The sequence below is a fragment of the Heterodontus francisci genome, chromosome 16 (genome assembly GCF_036365525.1).
Source record: "Heterodontus francisci isolate sHetFra1 chromosome 16, sHetFra1.hap1, whole genome shotgun sequence".
In the NCBI taxonomy this organism is placed as follows: domain Eukaryota; kingdom Metazoa; phylum Chordata; class Chondrichthyes; order Heterodontiformes; family Heterodontidae; genus Heterodontus; species Heterodontus francisci.
Window position 1 is genome coordinate 87824836 of NC_090386.1, and position 26629 is coordinate 87851464.

The 26629-nt window shown below is 44.0% G+C and overlaps 1 protein-coding gene across 3 annotated transcripts in view; it reads right to left on the bottom strand.

The window, feature by feature from the left end:
* arhgap46b (Rho GTPase activating protein 46b) overlaps positions 1 to 26629 on the bottom strand; it is a 167235-nt gene that overhangs the window by 72798 nt on the left and 67808 nt on the right. For 2 of the 3 annotated variants that reach the window (XM_068048576.1, XM_068048577.1), the window contains exon 2: positions 24710 to 25147. In XM_068048576.1, the coding sequence (XP_067904677.1) occupies positions 24710 to 25147 (438 nt within the window). Of the gene's footprint in view, positions 1 to 7990; positions 8158 to 24709; positions 25148 to 26629 lie in introns of those variants that run through there. The other variant, XM_068048579.1, reaches the window with a different exon arrangement.

The window sequence follows — 26629 nt, forward strand, 5'->3', positions numbered from 1 at the left end:
AATCCATTTAGATCCAGGATAAGTTGATGCTTGCTAAATATTTACAGATTTATTCTGGATGCTCAGAAATACGTCTGCAAAGGTTACCCTCTAATGATTAAACAACATTCCCATTCAATTTGCTTAAGCTGTTGTCAATTCCTTGGTTATCCTTTCTAAAAATTATATACGTGGCTTCTAGTCTTCTGTACTTCAGAATCGAGATCACATCAAACCTGACCATCTTGCAGTTACTATCCCACAAGGTCCTGTATGTTATCTGAGTAATTTCCCATCAAGTCAAACATTATGATTAACAGCTTCCAGTTTATATCTGGAAGCTGGGTCCCCCCGTTAAAATACTTCCATGTTTCACATGGAAAGACAGGTTAATGCAAATCATCTGCTCCTGATATACATGATCCGGAATCGTCTGGAGGAAGTTAAATTCCAGCAGTTACTCGATGATGTTTGGAAAATGACAGAAACCAGCAAGGAAAGTTACAACTGCGATAAGTATCTGCTAACCCCATCTCTAGCTTAAATATCATAGCTGTGATTGTTAGTTTAAATATTTTTTCTCAGAAGTACATATACTTGAGCCTCGGTGATTCATTTATTTTAAATGGTGGGAGGTGTCTTTAACCCTATGTCTATATTCGAAGCTGCCAATTCTGCTTTCTCAACATAAAATAGCAACCATGGGATTAAACAATAAATCTTCTTGAAAGATTTGTTTTTTTTTTTAAGATAACCCCACAACAGTACTTCAAAACAAGTGTCATCTGAAAATCATAATGTAATTTGAGTTCTCACAAAGCAAAAATTAGGTCCAATATACAACTATAATTTCAACACTTACATTGACACAGATATCAGGGGAAGTGTTGCAATTGCACGACATCTGTGGCCGGTTTGGATTTAAAATTGGAAAGGAGCAGATGCTCTCCCATCAACAAGGAAGCTCCTCTCCTCTCCTCCCTCCCCCTCCCAAGCTGGCTCAGTCAAGGGATGCTTTGTAAGTTAGTTACAAAGAGAGAAAAAACCATCCTGTTGATGGTCTCTCCCAGTCAACATGTTCTTTTACATCCAGTGCAAGTCATTTTCTCCTACATGAAGAGCTGAAACTTCAGCAGATTATAAGAGCTTCTGCAGTTTGTGTTAAGCTTTCACATAATGCACTGATGGTCTTGATAAGGCTGAGTGCAGAAACCAGAACCTCCGTAATTGTCTGTATTTTTTTTTTAACCAAGGAAACTTTCCCGTGACGCGGTCTCCATTGTCCGGCCAACCCTCTTTGTCCCAGCTGCCAGTTGTGGTTCCAGACTTAACACTGCTTCCTTGCTTTACAGCAGGTGAACGTGGCTAGGAAATGGGCATTGAATATCCCAGTCTCCACAGTGCAGGTGCCATATCTTTTTAAAATGGAGCCTTTTCACTTGTGACAAAGGCTGTAATTACTTAGTTTCCCAACAGTGTTTGCTTTTACAAAAACAGCAAATCAGAACAGCAGCAAGGCTCGTCAGACACTGAAGGTAGCTGATGGATCAGAATGGAAGCACTGCACTGCATCATTGTGCCAATGCTACGTAACAAATGTTACTCCTTTAAAGCTAACAAAAATGAAAATCATTACTGACTTCCCACGGGGAAGATGGCAATGTCAAGTCAGTTAGCTTGCCAAGGCTCACTGTCCAATGAAGACTGGCCTCTTGGATCCGGTACAGAAATGTTGCCAATAGACTTGGAATAATAATTCAGCAAAGAATTATTAATTTCAAGGGTAGCAAAGAAAATTGGTAGAAGAAAATTAGGACAAATAGAATTTGAGAAAGAATCATTAGTTCCTAGCACAAGCTCTTTTTAAAAAAAATCTTGAAGCTACATAGTGGTGGCACAGTGGCGCAGTGGTTAGCACCGTAGCCTCACAGCTCCAGTGACCCGGGTTCAATTCTGGGTACTGCCTGTGTGGAGTTTGCAAGTTCTCCATGTGTCTGTGTGGGTTTCCTCCGGGTGCTCCGGTTTCCTCCCACAGCCAAAAGACTTGCAGGTTGACAGGTAAATTGGCCATTATAAATTGCCCCTAGTATAGGTAGGTGGTAGGGAAATATAGGGACAGGTGAGGATGTGGTAGGAATATGAGATTAGTGTAGGATTAGTATAAATGGGTGGTTAATGGTCGGCACAGACTCGGTGGGCCGAAGGGCCTGTTTCAGTGCTGTCTCTCTAAAAAAAAGTGTTCCTGAGCAGTTCTGCTTCTATGCTTGGTATCTCCAGTCGACTGGGTCTTATTTTCAGCCAATTCTTCATGCCCCTATATTTACTTGTGCAACTACATGGATTAGCCTATGAACTCTAATACACCTGTTCACTAAACAAATGTCAACAATGAAACCAGGCTCTTTCGCCTTGTTCAAGCCTGCCTCATCTAAATCAGAAATACGCAATCTGAACATCTGAAGCCGGCTACCGATTGGTTAAATTGCTAATCTCAAAAATCTATTAAGGTGGCCTGAACTGAATGCCCTTGACAGGACTGATGCACAGATCAGAAAAACTCAAACATGGATACCTCCTCAATCGAACTGCTTACCCGGAGGTTTAAAAAACACAGTTTGATTTGGAAACTTTAGTCAAAATTAATTAATTTCCTGTGGCAATATTCACAGACAAAAATATGGTCTCTTTCTGTAACTGTCCCTCTGCCCCTATCACTCACTAATTCTTGGTCTAGCTTTTCACACTCAGCCTTTGTGTAAATATCCCATCTTTGTGTCCTCTCTCTATGCCTACACATACTTTTCGTTGTCCTTCCATCTCTTCCTTTCTGCATATACAATGTATTGTATGCCTTCCACATACTTTCCCTCTATAGGGCTCCCGATATTTACTGGGTTGGGATTTCCACCCAGGGTGAGGGGGAGGTCTGAGCTTCACGGACATTCCCTTTCCAGAAGCCAGCCCGATCGACAGGCTTGACTCCCTGTTGGGCGGGGAATTCTACAAAAGAGACCATTGCCCAGGAGTTGGGTGAAATAAAAGCTGAGGCACATGATCTCATTAAAATATTTAAATGAGTGACCAGCCCCCATCCCCAGGCCCTGGGATCAGGTTGGTCATCTGTTGAAACTAGAAGTGGATGGGTTTAAGGCAGGTTGGAGATCTGAAAAATTTTAACATCCCACCACCCCCATGTATCTATGCCCTTTTTATTTAAAAAAAAATCATTTCATACACAGCTTCTCATTTTCATGGAAACCTGGAGGCAGGCTCAGGCATTCAAACAGAGATATTAACTCTTTCTGCTGTCACCATTTCCTTTTCCTTGTGCAAGAATGATAAGTGGGCTGGGTACCTCAAGAAACACAGAGTGGGAGGGACTGAACCAAGGCCACTGATGCACCACAGAGACCAAGGAAGGATTGGACCAGATACCATAGCGGACAGAAGGTAGCAAGTGGAGAACTGAGGAGCACAAAAAAAAAACCAGCGAGAGCAGGCCAGGGTTCCAGGCTGACACAAATCATTAAATAATGAAGCGCATTCCATTTGTGTATGTGTTAAAGCCTTGGCCACAACAGCTCCTGGGAATTCTAGCCTTTTATACTGGAGATGAACTGCCCTGACGGTGGTGTAGAAACACTTTCAACCAAGCGGTTACAGCCTGGGGAGAGGAGGAGGAGAATAATCCATATGCTTTACAATGTTAGGCACTACTGGGGCAGCGAGTCCAGGAAGACTGATGGAAAATACAGAGGTACGCTCACGAGCAAGACCATCCTTCAGGCAGCAGTGCAAGCGTGAATACTGGAAGAAGCAGAGAAGCAGGTGCACTGTCAGTTCAGTGAGAATTATGAAATAAGGGTAACATTTACATAGCACCTTGCTAGATATTGAACCGCCTCCAAGTAGACAACAAAATCAATTCCTTTTAGATTGCAATCGCTGTTATGTAGGCAAATGTGGCAGCCATGCTGTGCCAGCAACACCTCGAAAATGCAATGAGATGATTGACTAGTTAATCTGTTTTTTTTCTGATGGCATTGGTTGAAGGAAGAACATTGGCTGGAATATCCTGCCTCCTGGGACTTTTAATATCCACTTGAACAGCAGGTGGGATTGTGATTTAACATGTATAATTTGGGCTTCTGTAGACACTTCTTCACACGTTGAACACAAAAACCAGCTTCCACAAGCTCATTCACGCCTCCTAATAAAATTAAGTGATAGCTTGTGCACTAAGTAATCTGGGACAGCGCAGCAAACAACACTTATTGCCCACAAAGTACATGCAAGATTCCCATTACATAAAGACATTTCAGCCGTGATGTGGACACGTTCGTCACATCAGACTCTTGGAAGCAGATTTAACTATGGAACATGATTAACTTGCAGAAGCAAGCAGGAATAGTTAGTTACTGAAGTTGGTGTAGTAGATAGCACAACTTTGAAGTAGTTTATGAAGATGTTAAACTGTCAAAATCTCTTTAATTGGGTTCCTTTGATTTGCTTTTGATGGACAAATGCCTCTCAAAAGGGGAGCTGCCATCAAGTCCTTGCTAGTTATAGTCTTGCTTGGAATTACGAAGTGTTGCTTCCTACCCACCTGTGCCTTACCTCCATGTCCAAACTATAACGAACTGGCACATGAAAAGCGTTGAGAAATTCTTACATCCAGAAAACCCTTTGAAACACAGTTTCATCTTTTAAAAGCCAGTTCTGAGAGACAGAGATACTTTACTCGAACAATGGAACCAGAACTGCATCAACACATGCCATGGCTACCCATGGCATTTAACCAATGCTTTGCACATCAGTTTTATCCAGCTTTGGTTAGGTTGTCAGTCGATCAACAGCTCAGTAATGCATGTTGTTTCTAGCGCTTGTGTGTCCTTTATGATTAACAGACGTATGCATCTCGATAAACAAATCAATTGCATGGCTTTGATTGGCTTTTCCCTTGTATTCTTCAATGCAGAGCTAAAAGAGCAAAAGCCATTTATACAGCTTGTAGTTGCAGAAACGTTGAGGGTGCTAGCTTTCTTTACAATACAGCAGAGAAAAACCAGAAGGATATATTAAAATTAAGTATTTATCAACTGAAGAGGGACTAAACTACAATCCACCACAAACGTCTCATCCAAAAGGACAGCACCACTAACAATACACTCCTCAAACTGCCACTGGAATGTCAACAGAGATATACGAGAGATGATGGCACAGAGAAGGATAGCAATAGTTTTTAATTATGAAAAAATAGGTTCGGAAATACTGCCTAGAAATTAGGAACAATGAAGATCATCTAAATGCAACCAGTTTTGTCAGTGTCAGCTGTGGCTCAGTCAGTAGCACTCTCACCTCTGAGTCAGAAGGCTGCGATTTGAAGCCCCGCTCCATAACTTGAGCACAAAAAAAAATCAAAGCTGGCACTCCAGTGCAGTACTGTTGGAGGTGCCGTCTTTCACATGAGCCAAGGCCCTGTCTGTCCTCTCAGGCGAATGTAATAGCTCCCAAGGCACTATTTTGAAGAAGAGTGGGAGTGAATTATCCCTGGTGCCCTGGCCAATACTCATCACTCAATCGACATCACAAAAACAGATTATCTTGTCATCAGTGGGTTATCTGTGGGAGCTTGCTGTGCACAAATTGGCTGCAGTGTTTCCTACATTACAACAGTGATTGCACTTTGACAGTAATCCATTGGCCGTAAAGCACTTTGGATGTCCGGCGGTTAGGAAAGGCGCTATATCACTGCAAGTCTTTAATTTCTCAATAACAAATTGTCACAGTGAGAGGTGTAACCAAGACATCTGTGTTTTTGCTACTTCCAGGTGAACTACACATCAATGTACATGTCCCACTAATGGTCTCAACATCTCCCAAAACATGAATTACCCATCTACAGATTAAAGGAATTAATCTGCAACACCCATGAGGCTTGTGAGGCAAGTGCATTTACAAATTCAAAAGCAGATCTCACAACCCAGCAGATTTGTGATGATGTTCTGGTTTAAGGAGCTTGTATGTCTGTTTCCTGTGATGTCGCACTTCACTGCGGCAATCTGTCCCATTCGCATGCCTGCATTAAGCAAATGTTAGCACAAGGATAACACCTCCTTCTAATTGGGCACTGTGGCAAAAGTTTCTGCAGAGCTGACCAGACACCAAATCGACTTCACCGACATTTCACCATGGACGCAGTCAGAGTCAGATTAAAAGTTTCTCAAACGAAGGAGGCAACACTGCTGTTGGAATGAAGGCCAGTTAGTATAGCCACTTCTACTTTCTGGCAATTTCCAGAAATGCCAAGTGATCTTCATTTAATTCACTAGTTTTTGTCTTTGAAGGGAATATTGAGGGGCTGAGGAAGACACAGGAAACATGTTTTATTTTTGGTAATGTCACTCTGCTTTTCCTAAACTGTCATTTTGTTAAAAATGAGCTAAGGTGATAGTCAATCTGACTTTCTTTGATTGAGGCCAGAGACTTGCTCTTAGCTGAATAAATCAGAAGACTGTACAAGTTCAAGGTGGTGATTCACTGAGGAACTCTGACTTCATTTCCTGCCTATCATTGAGACAATTGAACCTCATTCCCTTTTATCTAATCATTCCAGTATACATATTCTTTCTTTCTTCTTTTGGGCCTCCTTATCTCGAGAGACAATGGATACGCGCCTGGAGGTGGTCAGTGGTTTGTGAAGCAGCGCCTGGAGTGGCTATAAAGGCCAATTCTGGAGTGACAGGCTCTTCCACAGGTGCTGCAGAGAAATTTGTTTGTTGGGGCTGTTGCACAGTTGGCTCTCCCCTTGCGCCTCTGTCTTTTTTCCTGCCAACTACTAAGTCTCTTCGACTCGCCACAATTTAGCCCTGTCTTTATGGCTGCCCGCCAGCTCTGGCGAATGCTGGCAACTGACTCCCACGACTTGTGATCAATGTCACACGATTTCATGTCGCGTTTGCAGACGTCTTTATAACGGAGACATGGACGGCCGGTGGGTCTGATACCAGTGGCGAGCTCGCTGTACAATGTGTCTTTGGGGATCCTGCCATCTTCCATGCGGCTCACATGGCCAAGCCATCTCAAGCGCCGCTGACTCAGTAGTGTGTATAAGCTGGGGGTGTTGGCCGCTTCAAGGACTTCTGTGTTGGAGATATAGTCCTGCCACCTGATGCCAAGTATTCTCCGAAGGCAGCGAAGATGGAATGAATTGAGACGTCGCTCTTGGCTGGCATACGTTGTCCAGGCCTCGCTGCCGTAGAGCAAGGTACTGAGGACACAGGCCTGATACACTCGGACTTTTGTGTTCCGTGTCAGTGCGCCATTTTCCCACACTCTCTTGGCCAGTCTGGACATACATATTATAACAATTAAAGATACAAATCTACACAAAGCATTCAAAGGAATGCTTCATAATGTGAAAGAATCTCACATACAGGCACAGCTTTATCATTCTAGAACTCGTGAGCAATGTACCATCTTGTCAACGGGCTATTAGTAGCGACTGAAGAAAGCAGACTCTGGGTCAAATTAACAAGAGTTTATTTCCAGGGGTCTTCTTACTAGTGTATCGACATGAACACTGATCAGCACGAGGTACAGACTCATGACATCATAACCTGTGAAGATGATCTATATACATAATCTACCCAGCAACAGCTTATGTACATTATATTACAAGCAAGACTTTCAAATTTGATACCTATGGCATTACAGTACATGTGTGCACGAGAGGCCTGCTCAGGTCGGGAAAAAGAACCTGACCCGAACCCTACCGAACCACAGCGGACCCGAGCCCGACCCAGGCCGAGTTCCTCCGATTTTGCCACAAGCCCAGCCCGAACCGACCATCCCTTTACTTACCCTCTGATTCGGAACCTCCAAGAAGCCGCAGCGCATGTGGGATGACGTCATAGTGACTTCACTCGCTCACTGCGCAGATTCAGTTTAATCCCGGACTCCCAGCTCAGGTAAGCTTTTTAATTTTAATACTTAACAGCAGAGCACTTACCGTGTGCGTCTGGCCCGACCCTACCCAGCCCGATCCAGACTCAGCCCGAGCCGAGCCCGAAAGCTGGATCCAGAAGAGGTGCTTGACCCGACCCGAACCCAACACATCGGGTCCCGTCGGGTAGCAGGCCTTTAGTGTGCACTTGCACAGAGCCTGCATACATACAGCTTTTGTCTGGAAGCAAGCTACACAATGAAGTTTAACTGCAAAAGGTAATGTTTAACAACTGTGCAAACATACAACAATCTGGACATGGATCAAAGGGCACAACAGTGTCTCATTTTCAGAGAGGCAAGGGAAATGCTCAGTTTTCCACTTCAATGCAGGGGAAAACACAACACACCCCACACAAAAGCAAGTAGCGCAAGGAGCAATGTACCCCCATCCCAGGAAACCGAGATGCAAAAGGACAACACAATGATATGGGTGGCAAAAATTATACTTGTGGCAATGTCTAACAGGGTGGTTGTGATGTACTCTTAAAGGAGGACACGTCCAAGCCGGCCAATTACCGCCCCAGTCTACTCTCAATCATCAGTAAAGTGATGGAAGGTGTCGTCGACAGTGCTATCATGCGGCACTTGCTTAGCAATAACATGCTCAGTGATGCTCAGTTTGGGTTCCGCCAGGGTCACTCAGCTCCTGACCTCATTACAGCCTTGGTTCAAACATGGACAAAAGAGCTGAACTCCACAGGCGTCGGGAGAGTGACTGCCCTTGACATCAAGGCAGCATTTGACCGAGTATGGCATTAAGGGCGGCACAGTGGCGCAGTGGTTAGCACCGCAGCCCCACAGCTCCAGCGACCCAGGTTCGATTCTGGGTACTGCCTGTGCGGAGTTTGCAAGTTCTCCCTGTGACCGCGTGGGTTTCTGCCGGGTGCTCCTGTTTCCTCCCACAGGCAAAGACTTGCAGGTTGATAGGTAAATTGGCCATTGTGAATTGCCCCTTGTATAGGTAGGTGGTAGGGGAATTGAGGGAAGGTGGGGATGTGGTAGGAATATGGGATTAATGTAGGATTAGTATAAATGGGTGGTTGATGGTCAGCACAAACTTGGTGGGCCGAAGGGCCTGTTTCAGTGCTGTATCTCTTCTCTCTATCCAGGACAAAGCAGCCCGCTTGATTGGCATCCCACCTACAAACATTCACTCCCTCCACTACCGACACACAATGGCAGTGTGTACCATCTACGAGATGCACTGCAGCAATGCACCAAGGCTCCTTAGACAGCACCTTCCAAACCCGTGACCTCTACACTAGAAGGACAATGGCAGCAAATGCATGGGAACACCACCACCTGCAAGTTCCCCTCCAAGCCACACACAATCCTGACTTGGAACTATATCACCGTTCCTTCACTGTCGCTGGGTCAAAATCCTGGAACTCCCTTCCCAACAGCACTGTGGGTGTACCTACCCCACATGGAGTGCAGCAGTTCAAGGCGGCAGCTCACCACCACCTTCTCAAGGGCAATTAGGGATGGGCAACAAATGTTGGCCTGGCCAGCGACGCCCACATCCCATGCATGAATTTTTAAAAAACTCTTAAGACCTAGTATTGTGAGGAACAAAGCCACAATGAAGATGCTCACAAGTGTGGAAACACCTCTCCTTTAAAGAGGACAATGGAATATATCAGAATGGAGAATATCTTAAGTAATGGCTCTTTTCATTTGTAAAAAAATGAACTGATATGGAGATGATCAAAATTACAAGATGTTTTGATCAAGTAGATTGGGAAAAACAATTTCCACTTCTAGTCAGAAACTAGAAGGCATATATTTATCACTGAAAGATTGCAGGGGAAGATTAAATCATTATAGTTAATGCAAGGGTTTTGATAAAACGTTGAATGATCCATCAGGAATGGTGGTGGAATGAATAATTGCTTTTAAAAGCTGTGCAGTTAAGTACTTGAAAAGGGAAAATTTAACAAGGATGTGGGGAATAGGGTAGGGAATGGAACTAACTCCAAGGCTCTTTCAAACAACTGGGATAGGCATGATGGGTGAACGGCCTTCTATGTTGTAAAATTCGAATGTTTTATTCTATGATTCAATGCAGAGAGGATCTCTTTAAACTCACTTTTCATACAAGTTAGATTACTCCTTCTCCAGACTTTCCACACCCATTTTTCTCTCAATACAACTGAGGCTTGAAGAGAATCTTCAGGCTTATTTGAACCAAACGAATTGAAGATAGCAATGCAACTTAAATCCTATTTTCTCCATCCAAATGCCTCCAGGAGCTATTGCATCTACACTGCATTTGACTCCATCAATACCTTATCATTTGTCAAGTCCCAAACAGGCTAAAAATAAAATCACATTAATTTTATCATTACTCACAAAACCTATGACTGTACACCACTGTGGTGCTTCTGCATGAACTTCTTTTAACGTAGACAGAACAGATAATTAAAATCTCTTAATTACAAGCACGTTGCTTAAAAGTAGCAAGCATCCTTTAACCATAACTGCTACAGCTTTTGCCAAAAGGAAGATGAGTGAACTGCAGAATGCTCAAGGCTGTGCACTGCAGGCTACAATTCAACCAATATACAAAAGAGACCAATAAAGACACAGAACAAGTCAAGGCTTTCCCTCTACTTAGAGACAGCGCAGGAAGAAAGCAAACTAGACGAGCCTTGTTCCCTTCAGGTCTGGCTCACAGCAAATTGATACATCCTCTTCATTCACAAAGGAACACTTGACAACAAATATGTCCTGTGCAAACAGTTCCAAACTATCTGTCAAAAGACTGGAAATATATTCCACCATCTGTTGAGTGGCCCTGATCTTAGTTTTGATCTTGAATCTAACCTTAAATGTCAAACTTTGGAGGGAGGTAACTGTGGCGGGATCCTAACAAAATATTCCACATATGGACAGCAGAGAACAACTGATCTCAGTCTCTCGAAGAGATAACCACCAAAACAGCAGTTACTTTTCCACGCCCCATTTTGGCACATCTGTGTTCGGAAGTTCTTTGAAAATAAAACGTCATGGTAAACAACAGATGAGCTCAGTACCACAATAGTTAGGCTGATTAGATAACTCAAACGGTAAAGTCATCAGTTGGTTTAGGACAACTACATTTGCATAGCAGAAGAAAGTGGGGGGGGGGAATTGGGAATGGGGTGCAGGAGGAAATGAAAGATGTGGTCACAATGGATTTTTAGGATACTGTTGAAGGCAGGGATCAAGGTAACAAGGCAAAGTAGTCATGGAAGAGAATTTCAGAGTGCAGGGACACTGAGACTTCAGGATCAGACTCAATGTGCAGCAGGGAACAGTAAAGCAGAGTTTGAGGAACAGAGGATGCAGCTGGGACGTGCAAGTAGGGAAGGTCAGAATGAGTGAAGCAAAGTCATGAAGGGATTTGAAATAGAGGACGAAGCTTTTGTAATTGATACACTAGAGAGCAGGAAGCGAGTGAAGTTTCCAATGTAATGTGCTTTGGGAAGGGGGGAGGGGAGGGCTTTATATAGCAAAACACATGGTTGAAAGATCTGGAGTAATTGAGCTGTATGTATGTTAGCAGCAGATATTTGAGGCAATTATGATGTGGATTGGATTCCTGTAATAGTGGAAAAGGGCTAGGGTTATATTCTGCAGGCTGATAAATGCAATATTCAAGACAGAATGGACATGAATACAAGAAATTCAGCTCAGAGAAGAACTGAATGCCATGATTGTGCACCACTCAATTTAGTTTGAGCAGACAGCAGAAAAGTTTAAGATAGAGTTTGGAGCTGAGGTGCACAGTTGGCTGCAAAAGCCACACAACACAGCTTTTGTTTCACTGATATTAGTAGTCAGCCATTATTCAGCAGATAGCACTCCTGCCTCGGAGTCAGAAGATTCAAGACCCACTCCACAGACTTGAACACAATATCCAGGCTGTCACTCCAGTGTAGTACTAAGGGAGTGCTGCACTGTCAGACATGCCATCTTTTGGATGAGACCGCTCTCAAGTGGACGTAAAAGATCCCATAACAGAGCAGGGGGAAGTTATTCCCAACATCCTGGCCAATATTCATCCCTCAACTAAGTAAAAATAAACAGATTATCTAGTCATTACCACATTGCTGTTTGTGGGACCTTGCTGTGCGCAAATTGGCTGCCTACACTACAACAGTAACTACACTCCAAAAAGTACTTCGCTGGTTATAAAGCACTTAGCCATGTTCCAAGGTCATGAAAGACAACATATTGATTTTTGGGATGGAGGCAAATTTTAATTCATAGAGGCTGAAAACATTCACAAGCACTGGAACCAAACGTCAGCCTCGTGACTCCAGTGTCACCATCAACATTTCAACAAAGTGCCACAGTAGGTGTGTGAAACCTCAGTATTCAATCCTTTAACTATGAGACAAGCACTCAGCGGCACAATTGCAGATTTTTGTCACTGCAAAGTTGGTACGGCCAGAGAAAGCACTTTGAGATTTACAACACGGGAGTGAAGTACGAGGGTGTAACTACCAGTGACCGAGTGAGAACAATTCAAGGTGACTCAAAGGAATCACCCAGTGTCAAAAAGCACTGGCTAATGTGCTGCTTTTCCCAAAATATGAGACAAATATACTACATAATCCCCATGACAACACTGGACATTTATAACAACATTTATAATCTCTAAATGTCGGTAAATACTAACCAACAGCAGGTTTTCAATGGCAAAATTGATCTGAATGAATACCAATGTTTATCCTATGTAACAAACACTTTGAAGCTCCTCGGTGACATTACTCCTGAGAGTAAGAAGATATTCTATTCCCACCAGCATTTCTGCACGCAACTACAATAATTCACGAGCAACAGATCCTGTTGAGTAAATATCATATACAACAGGTGCCCAAGCATATATACCAAGGAGGTTTTTAAAATAGATTTCAATTTTAAAATAGGGACTGATTACAATTGGCTCCAGTCTGTTGGTAAATCAAAGCAATATCACACAGGATACTTACAGGTGGCTGTGCCGTTGGCTAAGGAAAAATATACTGGCCCTAGAGGGAGTGCAACAAAGGTTCACTGGACTGATTCCTGAGATGAGGGGATTGTCCTATGAGGTGAGATTGAGTAGACCAGGCCTATATACCCTAGAGTTAAGAAGAATGAGAAGTGATCTCATCGAAACATAAAATTCTATCAGAAGAGATAGTTGCAGAGATAGTGGATGCGCTGGCTATGAATTTCCAGAATTCCTCAGATTCAGGAATGGTCCCATCAGATTAGAAGTTGACAAACGTTACAACGCTTTTCAAGAAAGGAGGTAGAGAGAAAACAGGGAAGTACAGGCCAGTTAGCCTAACATCAGTCGTTGGGAAGATGCTGGAAAGTATTAAGGATGTCTTAACATTGCACTTGGAAAAGCATAGTATGAGTAGAACAAGTCAGCATGGTTTTACTGACAAATTTATTAGAGTTTCTTGAGGATGTAACTAGTAGGGTAGATAAAGGGGATGCAGTAGATGTAGTATACCTGGCTTTTCAAAAAAGGCATTCGATAAGGTGCCACATAAAAGATTTATAGGCAAGATAAGGGCTCATGGTGTTGGGGTAATATATTAGCATGGATAGAGAATTGGTTAACAGACAGGAAGCAGAGAGTGAGCATAAATGGGGCATTTTCAAGTTGGCAGGCAGTGAATAGTGGAGTGCCGCAAGGATCAGTGCTGGGCCCTCAGCTATTTACATTCTATATTAATGACTTGGATGAAGAGACAGAGTAATGTATCTAAGGTTGCTGATGATACAAAGCTCAGTGGAAAGCTAAGCTGCGGGGAGGATGTAGAGAGGTTGCAATGAGATATGGACGGGTTAAGTGAGTGGGCAACAAGATGGCAAATGGAGTATAATGTAGGGAAGTGTGAAGTTGTTCACTTTGGTCGTAAAAACAGAAAAGCAGAATTTTTTTTTTAAATCTGTGAAACTGCTAAATGTTGATGTTCAGAGAGACTTGGGGGTACTTGTACAAGGAACGCACAAAGTTAACATGCAGGTGCAGCAGGCTATTAGGAAGGTAAATGGCATGTTGGCCTTTATTGTAAAGGGATTGGAGTACAGGAATAAAGAAGTCTTAATAAAATTGTTCAGGGCTTCGGTGAGACCGCACCTGGAATACTGTGTGCAGTTTTGGTCTCCACATTTAAGAAAGGATATACTTGCACTGGAGGGGGTGCAGCGAAGATTTACTAAATTGGTCCCTGGGACGAGGGGGTTGTCCTATGATGGGACGCTGAGTAAATTGGGCCTATATTCTCTGGAGTTTAGAAGAATGAGAGGCAATTGAATTGAGACATACAAGATTCTGAAAGGGCTTGATAGGGTAGAAGCTGAGAGATTGTTCCCACTGGTCAGGGAATTTAGAACACGGGGACACAGTCTCAGGACAAGGGGTCAATCATTCAGAACGGAGATGAGGAGAAATTACATCACTCAGAGGGTTGTGAATCTTTGGAATTCTCTACCCCAGAGGGTTGTGGATACCCCATCATTGAATACATTTAAGGCTGGGATTTTTGGTCTCGCACAGAATCAAGGGATATGGGGAGTGGGCAGGAAAGTGGAATTGAAGCCCAAGATCAGTCATGATCGTATTGAATGGCTGAGCAGGCTTGATGGACCATATGGTCTACTTCTGCTCCTATTTCTTGTGTTCTTAAGGGGCTTGACAGGGTAGATGCTGGGAGGATGTTCCCCTGACTGGAGAGTCTACAACAATGGGTCACAGTCTCAGAATAAGGGGTCAGCCATTTACAATTGAGACGAGAAGTTTCTTCACTCAAAGGGTTGTGAATCTTTGGAATTTCTCAACCCCATACGGCAGTGGATGCTTCATCATGGAGTATATTCAAGACAGAGTTTAATAGATTTTTGCATGCTAATGGAATGAAGGGATACGGGATCGTGTGGGAAAACGGAGTTGGGATAGAAGATCAGCCGTGCTCTGCCATTCAAAACGATCATGTTCAATGAGCTGAATAGCCTACTCCTATTTCTTATGTTTTTAATGCTCTTAAAATCCTGTGGAATAGTCTGCAAATACTCCACATATCAAAAGGTCAAAAATTGTAGGTAAAATTGAGTCTTCCATTGCATTCAAAAACATTTATATAAAAAGAAAATATTCCCAGTAAGTTCACATGTTTGGACTGAGGGCCTGACAAAAAATATATTGGAAATATAAACTACTCTTTTTAATATGAAGGGAGACACTATTTTAGCCGGCAAACCACAAAACAACTCTTGGGAAGGGAGTGAAAAGACAAGGAGCATTGTTGAAAGCCACACTACAAGGTCACGACTGGGTTTGTTTTGCCAACTTTTTAGATGACCCTTTACAAAAGATGAAAGATGAACAAGAACAAAGTTCAGCTACATCGGGTAGCCATGCTTAGGAGAGGGGAGGATGAAAGGACAGCACATGGCATGACATAACAAAATTGACCACTTCACTATCAGACCACCCAGCAGCATACAATTCTATTAAGCAGAGAGGACACTTGTGCGGAGACAAAAGGAAATCAATCTATAAAACTCCCATCATTAAAGTTTCATGACTAGTTATCCACTACTTATGCCTGCAATGGGTCTCATGGGAGGAACAACACAAGCAATGGGTCAAGTCTGTCTTAACCCTTTCCATGCAGGATAAATAGCATCTCCATAGGAATAGCACAAATGCTGTAACCAGAATTCTCCAGAGAACAGGAAACCTTTCCCACATTACATCAAGAAATTTTCACCCGGCTGCATAAACAAGAACACCACCCCGTTATACAATGAGATCTATGACTATGAGCTTGCGGTTTAATACAAACTCTCTCTCTGACCAATACTGTCCCCATGCGATACTGGAGATCTTGAGGGGCAGATGTTGCCAGGCAACGATGACAAAATAAAAAAGGAGCATTCTCCTCTATACTGTTTAGACTGGTGTGCAAGTCTATACCGGATTGCTTGAAGTGTATTCTGCCCACTGCTCTGTCATCTGGTTAAGTGCTACATTTTTTTTTAGGGAAAACAAATCAACTGTAATCTCTGCACAGCCGACTAGAGTAAATAATAAATTAACAAGTATTCAACAACAGCAACAACAACTTGATCGCAGTGATCTCAGGGTTACAGGACTGCAGGAGGTTGCAAAAGGTAGGGACAGACAAGACCATGGAGGGATTTGAAAATAAGGATGAGAACTTTATTGTTTTTGGTGTTGCCAGACCGGGAACCAACTCAGGTTTTGAGTTTTTGATGAGTTCACGTTTGTGGAGAGTGGAAAATGGAAACAGATACTTTCACAGTAACAATCATAAAAGGTCCTTCTTAGAATAACCTCCAACTGCAAAAAAAACTGTTGAAGCACAGTGTGTCGTTTATGCAAAACACATGGGCAGCAGCTTGGACTAGTAGCACCAGTAAGACGGATGCGCACCAGTAGCACCACACTGCTGTACAGAAGGAAATACTAGGAGCTTGGAGTTGATGCCTGCTGGAACTAGTTCAAGCCTCTAGGTAAAGAATGGTCATCAGTTTTAGTGGGTATCTGTGTACCAGACATGTGCAGTTCTCAAGCACTGTGCACATCTCTCAAAAGTGCCATGCTTGGGTACTTGGAAATTTGAATTTCATCTTAATGTGTTGCAATTTTGAACACAAAGCAAAACTTAAGTCAGGCTTCACATCCTACATTCCAGAAAATTGGGAGAATTGAAGTCATATGAATTTAGGGTTTTACAGCATACAGCAAAAGATTGGATAATCATTTTTATCTACCCCATACATTGCAAAAGACACCTATTACAATGCATTTTTATGCAAGGCCCAAATATGGGTCCAATACAGTAACAACTGGACCACAATCAGCCGGCAATGACAAAAACAATATGCCTAGTCACAGACAACCCGAACATTATAAATTTGAAGAGAGCAGTTGACTAGCCGTATTCAATTACTCTGAGTAATAGCACCAGACACAATATACAAAAGCACAAACAGTCACACAACTTATCAAAGTGACTGTCAGTTCTCTCCTACACTCCAGTGTCCTGCAATCACACCAGGGGCCAGATTTTCAAAGAGCCGCAGCAGATGAGATTTGAAGGTTACGGTCTCCGTCGTTGTCTCCGGTAAACGCGCCACTGGGACAGTCTGCAATTTACAATGTCAAAGTGGGGGCAATGTGGGGAAAGGGAATGGGGAATTCACTTGCCTCCAATTAGCAGCCCAATAAGCTTCTTTAGAAGCTTGTTTTTAGGCTGGGGAGGTCGGCACCCCAATTTTGGAAGGGGATTCTGACAAACCTGAAAGTTAATGCACAGCTGTCAGGTTCACTGCGGGGCAAAGGGAAAGTTTTTTTTTAAGGTTTAAAAATATTGGGAGCCCCGGTATCCTGCATGGCGTCACGCACAGTTCCTTTGTTTTGGCCATTTTGCCCCCATTCCATTATATATTTGGTGCTGGCCCTCTGAGGAGCTGCCTGTTCTCCTTGGCAAGGCAGAGGCAGGGCCCCTCCTGGCTGCCGCTTGCCTTTGCCTCTGGCACCAGGCAGGCATCTCCCACCTCCTAGAGTCGCTCAATGCCTCCAATTGGGCCGAGCTTGCCTCCTGCCCAATTAGGACATTACCATTTAAAAATAGTGTCGCCGGAGCGTGGAGGTGCGGGGTTGCGACACGGAAATTTTATCCCGGATTTAAAAGTCAAGCCCCAGTTATCTGCTGGAAATACCGAAAGGAATTGATTTCATCTTCATGGGGGTCAGCAGCAACCTCATCAATAAAGGCACACAAGGTCTCCTCAAGTTACATGGACAGCGCATCCAATGCCTCAGCTTGCTGTCAACTCCTTCAGGACAGCACAAGGCAGGGACGTGGGGGGGGTGGGGAAGAAAGAGAGAAGGTAAAAAAAAAATATCATGGACAGTGTTCACATGAAACATTTTCAAGATTAAATAGCTATTATACTCAATCTGCTCCTATGGTTTATAAATAAATAATGGCGCTGTATTCTGGAGCAAAAGCAACTAACAATTCTGGTCTTTGTTCTCTTGTGTGGCCTTCACCATCAACCATAATGAACATTACTTGCATTTAAAGAAACCTCATTTGTCACACAATTATGAAGTGATTATTGGCAAACTGCAACCCTTTCTTTCCGGCTGTCATCATCAGCGCATTTTCTTCCAATCCTTAAGTTTTCAGGGAGAGATCAGCCCCACAGTCGCATTACTTCTGGCATCAGGTACCCTGGAAATTCTTACTAAGCTACGCATGAGGCATCTTGTCCAAGTGGAACTGGGATCTAGCAGCAGTCAATGAGCTCACTAATCTGACAGCAGCTCTAGCTAGATTGACATGACTTTGCCATCAGAGATCGACTGCTCACTGTTTTCAACTGAAGAGTAATTTAGTTTTTTTTTTGCTATTTCCTTCAACAGGAGGAAGCAGCAAGGAAGAGAAAAAAAACCCCATTGAGTTAGGTCAAGATGCATTGGTTTAGTTGGTGAATGGATGGACGTCTGAAACCTGGCTATCACTGAAACTAGAAACTATAGGAAGGATGTTGGGCACCTCCTTGTGATGCAAACGGTAATGAGGTGAATTTCTCCAACTAAAAGAATTGTGCAACTGTATTTGGAGTAGCAGGGTGCACTAAATATAAATGGATAATAAACTTCTTTTAAAAAGACGACATTTCCCCTTTTTAAATAAGGGAGAATCAAATTCCACCTGGTCCTTTATCCCCATTTTCAACACTTGCTTTCAGCCACATTTGAAACACAATAGACTTTTATCCATGGCTTCTATGCAGCATTGCTAAATTTCACTATCTAAATCTCATCAGTAACAACAACTGGCATTTACATTGCTCCATTTATGCAGTGAAACATCCCAAGGTGCTTCACAGGAGTGTTACCAAACAAAAATTGACAACAAACCACACAGGACAACCTTCTCAAAGTTGCTAACCTATTTTTGTTCGCAAAATTGTATTTTTTCTTGATTTTTAATGTTTCCTTCCTTTCTCCAGCTGTTAATGGTTCCAGAGATGTTGCTGCTCTCCAGTGCCTCACCCCAATGGCCATTCTTGGATCCAAGCAAAACGTGGGCATAAGCAGGTTACTTAACTGTCAGAGGCAATGTCAGTGAACGCAATCTTCTCTCCAGACATACACAATTTCGGCAGGAATGGATTCACACAGAGATTGGATAGAAATCAGAAGCAGGAACCTGGACTGATGTTTCCCATGCCTGTTCCTCGGACTTTGAGGCAAATTGTTACACTCCAACTTGAGTTAAAATTAATTAACAGCACAGACAAGAGGTTCAAACATGTGACCGTACCAAGTCGTATAGTTCAGTACCAAGCCACATGGTACATTTACCCAATGATCGGACACAGCTGTTAGCTTTCACTTTACAATTAGCCCAATTACATCACCAGGTTTCCCCACTCTGTTGCATCCCAAGCCTCTAACCAGGCTAAGGAGGATATGTTCTCCTTGTATAGTCCTCATTACTCCAGCGAGACCATTAGCACACAATACAAAGGTGTAACTGATTCAATTCAGTTTCCATTAACTATTTGTAATGATGATGTTTCGCATTACATTCATTGATGAAATGTAGTACAACAGCAGGGGTATAGTTCTGAATACAATTCTCCATACAAGTTGATGCAGCAGCTACAGGAGGGGAGGGGGAGAAAGAGAAAAATGAGGAAGAGGGAGAGAAAACAAAGACATAACATAGCACTATTGTAGAAACAGCAATGCCACACGGGTGACAGTGGTTAAGAGGAAGGCCCAACCACACCTACTCACGGCAACCAGGGGTGGTCAATAAATGTGGTCGAGCCAGAATCATCCACATCCCAAAACAGAGGTCTGGGCGAGTGTGGGTTGACTTGCTCACTACCTCGATTTTTAAAAATTCATTCATGGGATGTGGGCGTCGCTGGCCAGGCCAGCATTTATTGCCCATCCCTAATTGCCCTTGAGAAGGTGGTGGTGAGCTGCCTTCTTGAACCGCTGCAGTCCATGTGGGGTACGTACACCCACAGTGCTGTTAGGAAGGGAGTTCCAGGATTTTGACCCCGCGACAGCGAAGGAACGGCAATATAGTTCCAAGTCAGGATGGTGTGTGACTTGGAGGGGAACTTGCAAGTGGTGTTCCCATATATTTGCTGCCCTTGTCCTTCTAGTTGGTAGAGGTCACGGGTTTGGAAGGTGCTGTCTAAGGAGCCTTGGTGCGTTGCTGCAGTGCATCTTGTAGATGGCACACACTGCTGCCACTGTGCATCGGTGGAGGAGGAAGTGAATGTTTGTAGATGGGGTGCCAATCAAGCAGGCTGCTTTGTCCTGGATGTTGTCGAGCTTCTTGAGTGTTGTTGGAGCTGCACCCATCCAGGCAAGTGGAAAGTATTCCATCATAGTCTTGACTTGTGCCTTGTGGACAGGCTTTGGGGAGTCAGGGAGTGAGTTACTCGCCTAGTCTTTGACCTGCTGTTGTAGCCACGGTATTTATATGGCTACTCTAGTTCAGTTTCTGGTCAATGGTAGCCCCTAGGATGTTGATAGTGGGGGATTCAGCGATGGTAATGCCATTGAATGTCAAGGGGAGATGGTCAGATTCTCTCTCGTTGGAGATGGTCATTGCCCGGCACTTGTGTAGTGCGAATGTTACTTGCCACTTATCAGCCCAAGCCTGGATATTGTCCAAGTCTTGCTGCATTTCTACACGGACTGCTTCAGTATCTGAGGAGTCACGAATGGTGCTGAACATTGTGCAATCATCAGCGAACATCCCCACTTCTGACCTTATGATTGAACGAAGGTCATTGATGAAGCAGCTGACGATGGTTGGGCCTAGGACACGACCCTGAGGAACTCCTGCAGAGATGTCCTAGAGCTCAGAATATAGACCTTCAACAACCACAACCATCTTCCTTTGCGCTAGGTATGACTCCTGCCAGTGGAGGGTTTTCCCCGATTCCCACTGACCTCAGTTTTGCTAGGGCTCCTTGATGCCATACTCGGTCAAATGCTGCCTTGATGTCAAGGGCAGTCACTCTCACCTCACTTCTCCAGTTCAGCTCTTTTGTCCATGTTTGAACCAAGGCTGTAATGAGGTCAGGAGCTGACTGACCCTGGCAGAACCCAAACTGAGCGTCACTGAGCAGGTAATTACTAAGCAAGTGCCGCTTGATGGCACTGTTGATGACACCTTCCATCACTTTACTGATGATTGAGAGTAGACCAATGGGGCGGTAATTGGCCGGGTTGGACTTGTCCTGCTTTTTGTGTACAGGACATACCTGGGCAATTTTCCACATTGCGGGGTAGATGCCAGTGTTGTAGTTGTCCTGGAACAGCTTGGCTAGGGGCATGGCAAGTTCTGGAGCACAGGTCTTCAGTACTATTGCCGGAATATTGTCAGGGCCCATAGCCTTTGCAGTATCCAGTGCCTTCAGTCGTTTCTTGATATCATGCAGAGTTAATTGAATTGGCTGAAGACTGGCATCTGTGATGCTGGGGACTTCGGGAGGAGGCCGAGATGGATCATCAACTCGGCACTTCTGGCTGAAGATTGTTGCAAATGCTTCAGCCTTATCTTTTGCACTGATGTGCTGGGCTCCCCCATCACTGAGGATGGGGATATTAGTGAAGCCACCTCCTCCAGTTAGTTGTTTAATTGTCCACCACCATTCATGGCTGGATGTGGCAGGACTGCAGAGCTTAGATCTGATCCGTTGGTTATGGGATCGCTTAGCTCTGTCTATTGCATGCTGATTACACAGTTTGGCATGCAGATAGTCCTGTGTTGTAGCTTCACCAGGTTGACACCTCATTTTGAGGTATGCCCGGTTTTGCTCCTGGCATGCTCTCCTGCACTCTTGATCAAGCCAGGAGACCAACCCTGGCTCAATGATAATGGTAGAGTGGGGGATATGCTGGGCCATAAGGTTACAGATTGTGGTTGAGTACAATTCTGCTGCTGCTGATGGCCCACAGCACCTCATGGATGCCCAGTTTTGCATTGCTAGATCTGGTCGAAATCTATTCCATTTAGCACGGTGGTAGTGACACACAACACGATGGAGGGTATCCTCAATGTGGTGGCGGGACTTCGTCTCCACAACGACTGTGTGGGGGTCAATGTACAGGAAATTGGAGCAGAGGTAAGTGAGTTTGAAGAGAAGAGTATGGGGTAAAAAGAAATGCAACCCTTGTATACACTGTTGCTTCATGTTTTGCTGAATGGCATACAGTAGTGATAATAACCAAAACATTTCTCCTAAACACTACCGAAAATGTTACCATGAAGCCTTTAAATGTGCAATTTGTGAGAATGTGATTTTGTTACTGGGTCATTAACTACAAAAGAGAAACAGTAGAATTTCACCCATATATAAATGGCAAGACATGAATATCTGACTAAATGGGAAGCATCACATTAAGCAGCTCAAAGTTTAATTCAGTTTTCAGCTATATTTCCCAAAAGTAATAAAATGCGTCTGTTGAATAAGACCATTCATGTCTATCTTTGCAAGATTAATGTACTATTCTACATTACCTTCTCCTGTTCAAAAAAACTAAGTGTACATTTAAGTGTAAAAGGAAAATTGAACAGCCTGCAGTGTTTCAGAGAATGTTCAAAAACAGCACTGAACATTTTCACATGATGAGCAAAGTAATTCTTTGCTCAGAAATACCCTAAAGGTTTCCCATCACAACAGCCAAACACTGATTAAAACAGTTCCAGGGTTTTTCTCTCCATTACATGACCCAAATGCCTAATCCAGGTGGTGATTACTCTCTTGCTGAAAAGTTTTCCAAATTTATCTTTCATTAGTTTGAACCTTTCTGTTCTCCTACTAACAATTTAGTTTGAAGTAGTGTTCTGGATTCCATTTTGTATGTGGTTTACTATCTTATGCCCCGCTATAATGGCAACTCCTTCTGAAGACTTGAACACGTGAAGCAATTTTCCTCCACACAAGATCAGATGGCAGGTTGTTCAACCTTGCCCATCTTAGAGCGAAGGCCAAAGTACGGAAAGTCCTCATCAGGGAACTCCTCTTTGCTGATGATGCTGCATTAACATCCCACATTGAAGAGTGTCTGCAAAGACTCATCGACAGGATTGCGGCTGCCTGCAATGAATTTGGCCTGACCATCAGCCTCAAGAAAACAAACATTACGGGACAGGACGTCAGAAATGCTCCATCCATCAATATCGGCAACCACGCTCTGGAAGTGGTTCAAGAGTTCACCTACCTGGGCTCAACTATCACCTGTCTCTTGATGCAGAAATCAACAAGGGCATGGGAAAGGCTTCCACTGCTCTGTCCAGACTGGCCAAGAGAGTGTGGGAAAATGGCGCACTGACACGGAACACAAAAGTCCGAGTGTTTCAAGCCTGTGTCCTCAGTACCTTGCTCTACGGCAGTGAGGCCTGGACAACGTATGTCAGCCAAGAGCGACGTCTCAATTCATTCCATCTTCGCTGCCTCCGGAGAATCCTTGGCATCAGGTGGCAGGACCGTATCTCCAACACAGAAGTCCTCGAGGCGGCCAACATCCCCAGCACATACACCCTACTGAGCCAGCGGTGCTTGAGATGGCTTGGCCATGTGAGCCGCATGGAAGATGGCAGGATCCCCAAAGACGCATTGTACAGCGAGCTCGTCACTGGTATCAGACCCACTGGCCGTCCATGTCTCCACTTTAAAGATGACTGCAAACGCGACATGAAGTCCTGTGACATTGACCACAAGTCGTGGGAGTCAGTTGCCATTGATCACCAGAGCTGATGGACAGCCATAAAGGTGAGGCTAAAGAGTGGCGAGTCGAAGAGACTTAGCAGTTGGCAGGAAAAAAGACAGAAGCGCAAGGAGAGAGCCAACTGTGTAACAGCCCCGACAACCAATTTTATCTGCAGCGCCTGTGGAAGAGTCTGTCACTCTAGAATTGGCCTTTATAGCCACTCCAGGCGCTGCTCCACAAACCAATGACACCTCCAGGCGCTTATCCATTGTCTCTTGAGACAAGGAGGCGAAAAAAAGAATGGCAACTCTCAGACAGTCTCATTAACTGCTGAAAAGGACCAGTTTCTCCATCTGATTCTGCACATTTCTAGCAATCTACAAGGACAGTAAAAATGATGTAGCCAAGATAAAGGAGCACAGTCTCTTAAAAACTGATCGTCCACCTTACATAAACTTGAACTCAACCAAAACTCTGCTGTCTGTATCCTAACTTGCACCGATTCCCATTCACACATTATCCCTGTGCTCACTAACATGCCTTGGCTCCTAGTCCAGCAATGTCTCAGTTTCAAAATTTTCATCCTTGTTTGCAACTCCCTCCCTATCCCTGCAACCTCCTCCAGCCAGACAACCCTTCAGGATCTATGTACTCCAGTGCTGGCCTCTTGTGCATCCCTTGCAGCTGTGCCTTCAGCTGCCTAGTCCACAAGCTCTGAGATTTCCTTTCTAAACTTGTCTGCCTTTCTCCTCCTTTAAGATGTTCTTTAAAACCTCTCTTTTCTGTCCTTAAAGTCTCCTTATCTGACTTGGTGTCAAATATTGTTTGATTACATGCCCGTGAAGCACTTTATAGTAAATGTGCTACTATAAATGCATGTTGTTGCTTTGAGTTGTTAGCCCAGGAGCAGAATTAAGTGAGGAAAAAAAAAAAAATCGGACTTACCTTCCACATTCCTTCCTACTCTCTGAATCCTGCAGATCTTGTGCAACCCCAACAGTCTCGTTCCCTTTCTCAGTTCCCTGGATTCCGGGCAGCTGGGCTGAGAAAGCTCGAGCCTCACCACTGTAATTATTTCGGCTCGGAGCGTTGTCCCCAGGCTGCTGTCCCCGGTTTTCAGACTGAGAATTCCTTTTCATCGCCTGAAGTCGGGCCAAAGGGACAACGTCACAGTTCTGCGGCCGGTGCCAGACGGTCTGCTTAGTAAGAGCATTGTAGTAATAGAACCGGTTGTTGTTCTGGTCAAATAGCTCCCACCACTGGTTCTCGCTCGACTGCCTGACACATACACGCTGCGGTGGATCCCAACCACACTCGCCCGTCACCAGGTTAACGTACATGCGTTCTCGCGTTCGAGGTTCAATAATCTCCACCCAATCCGTACTGAAAAGAAAAGAAATAAATAACTTGAAATAACTTGCACAGGATTTTACAGCATAGAAACTGGCCATTCGGCCCAACTGGTCTATGCCAGCATTTATGCTCCACATGAGCCTCCTCACATCCGATCAGCATAATCTTCTATTCCTTTCTCCCTCATGTGCTTATCTAGCTTCCTCTTAATCCAATCCATTCTTAGTTGGAATGTGGTACAGCTTTGAACTCTGCACAGTGCAACTGAAACTCTATTTACACTGCAGTGCAGATTGCACAAAGAAGCAATGCCATTGTTTTCCTTCCAGCTCCCAATTTCTTCCTGACACTTCTTTCCCCATTTACCCCTCTTTCTCCAAAAAAAATGATCAGAGCCTTTCGGTGCCTCCCCCAAATCGCCCCTTTTCCAGGTTTCAGCCTTAATAATAGTTATTTATGGATCATCAAATATGCATCGACCCTGTCCTCTCCCAAACTCCACACACTTGGAGCTCCAATAGGGATTAACGTATGGTGATCAGGTCACTAAGGCCACTTGTGCCTTGCCCCTCTTCACTTCAGATGATCTAACCTATAACCCTCCCCATTTGTATGGGATTTAATACCACACCATGCAGCACATTTTCCCAAATGAGACAACAGGATGTCAAGGAGGCAGTTTATTTATAGTCTCTAAGTGGCACCTTCTGATAAATAAGCTGAAGTGGAAATTACAGGACAGAGAGTAAACACCATCTATCAAGTCCTCGATAGCTGCACAAAACAGAAATTAGGGATCTTTGCTGTATATTGCAGAAAGACACAGTAGAATACAGAGAAAGAACAACTGTACTTTTCAAAATAACTTATGATGCAGTGGTGGATATTTGTGCTGATTCTTTAGAGGGACATAATCACGAATCACAATGTGCAACTCAGACACCCTTTCCAGTAAGCAGTGATTCAGTTCCAAATGGAGGTGTATTTGTTTCTAATAAGGCTAGATGGACCCTGGAGTACACCCGAGTGGACCATTGTCAGCCGGTAGCACTCTCACCCCTGGGTCACAAGATACCGGGTTCAAGTCCCACTCCAGGACTTCAGCGCAAAAATCAAGGCTGACAATAGTGCACAAGGGAGTGCACAATCGGAGATGCAGTCTTTCAGATGAGTTGTTAAACTGAGGCCCCATCTAATCTCCGAGGTGCACATAACTGCACAGTGGCGCAGTGGTTAGCACCGCAGCCTCACAGCTCCAGCGACCCGGGTTCAGTTCTGGTTACTGCCTGTGCGGAGTTTGCAAGTTCTCCCTGTGACCGCGTGGGTTTCCGCTGGGTGCTCCGGTTTCCTCCCACAGCCAAAGACTTGCAGGTTGATAGGTAATTTGGCCATCGTAAATTGCCCCTAGTGTAGGTAGGTGGTAGGAGAATGGTGGGGATGTGGTGGAGAATATGGGGTTAATGTAGGATTAGTATAAATGGGTGGTTGTTGGTCAGCACAGACTCGGTGGGC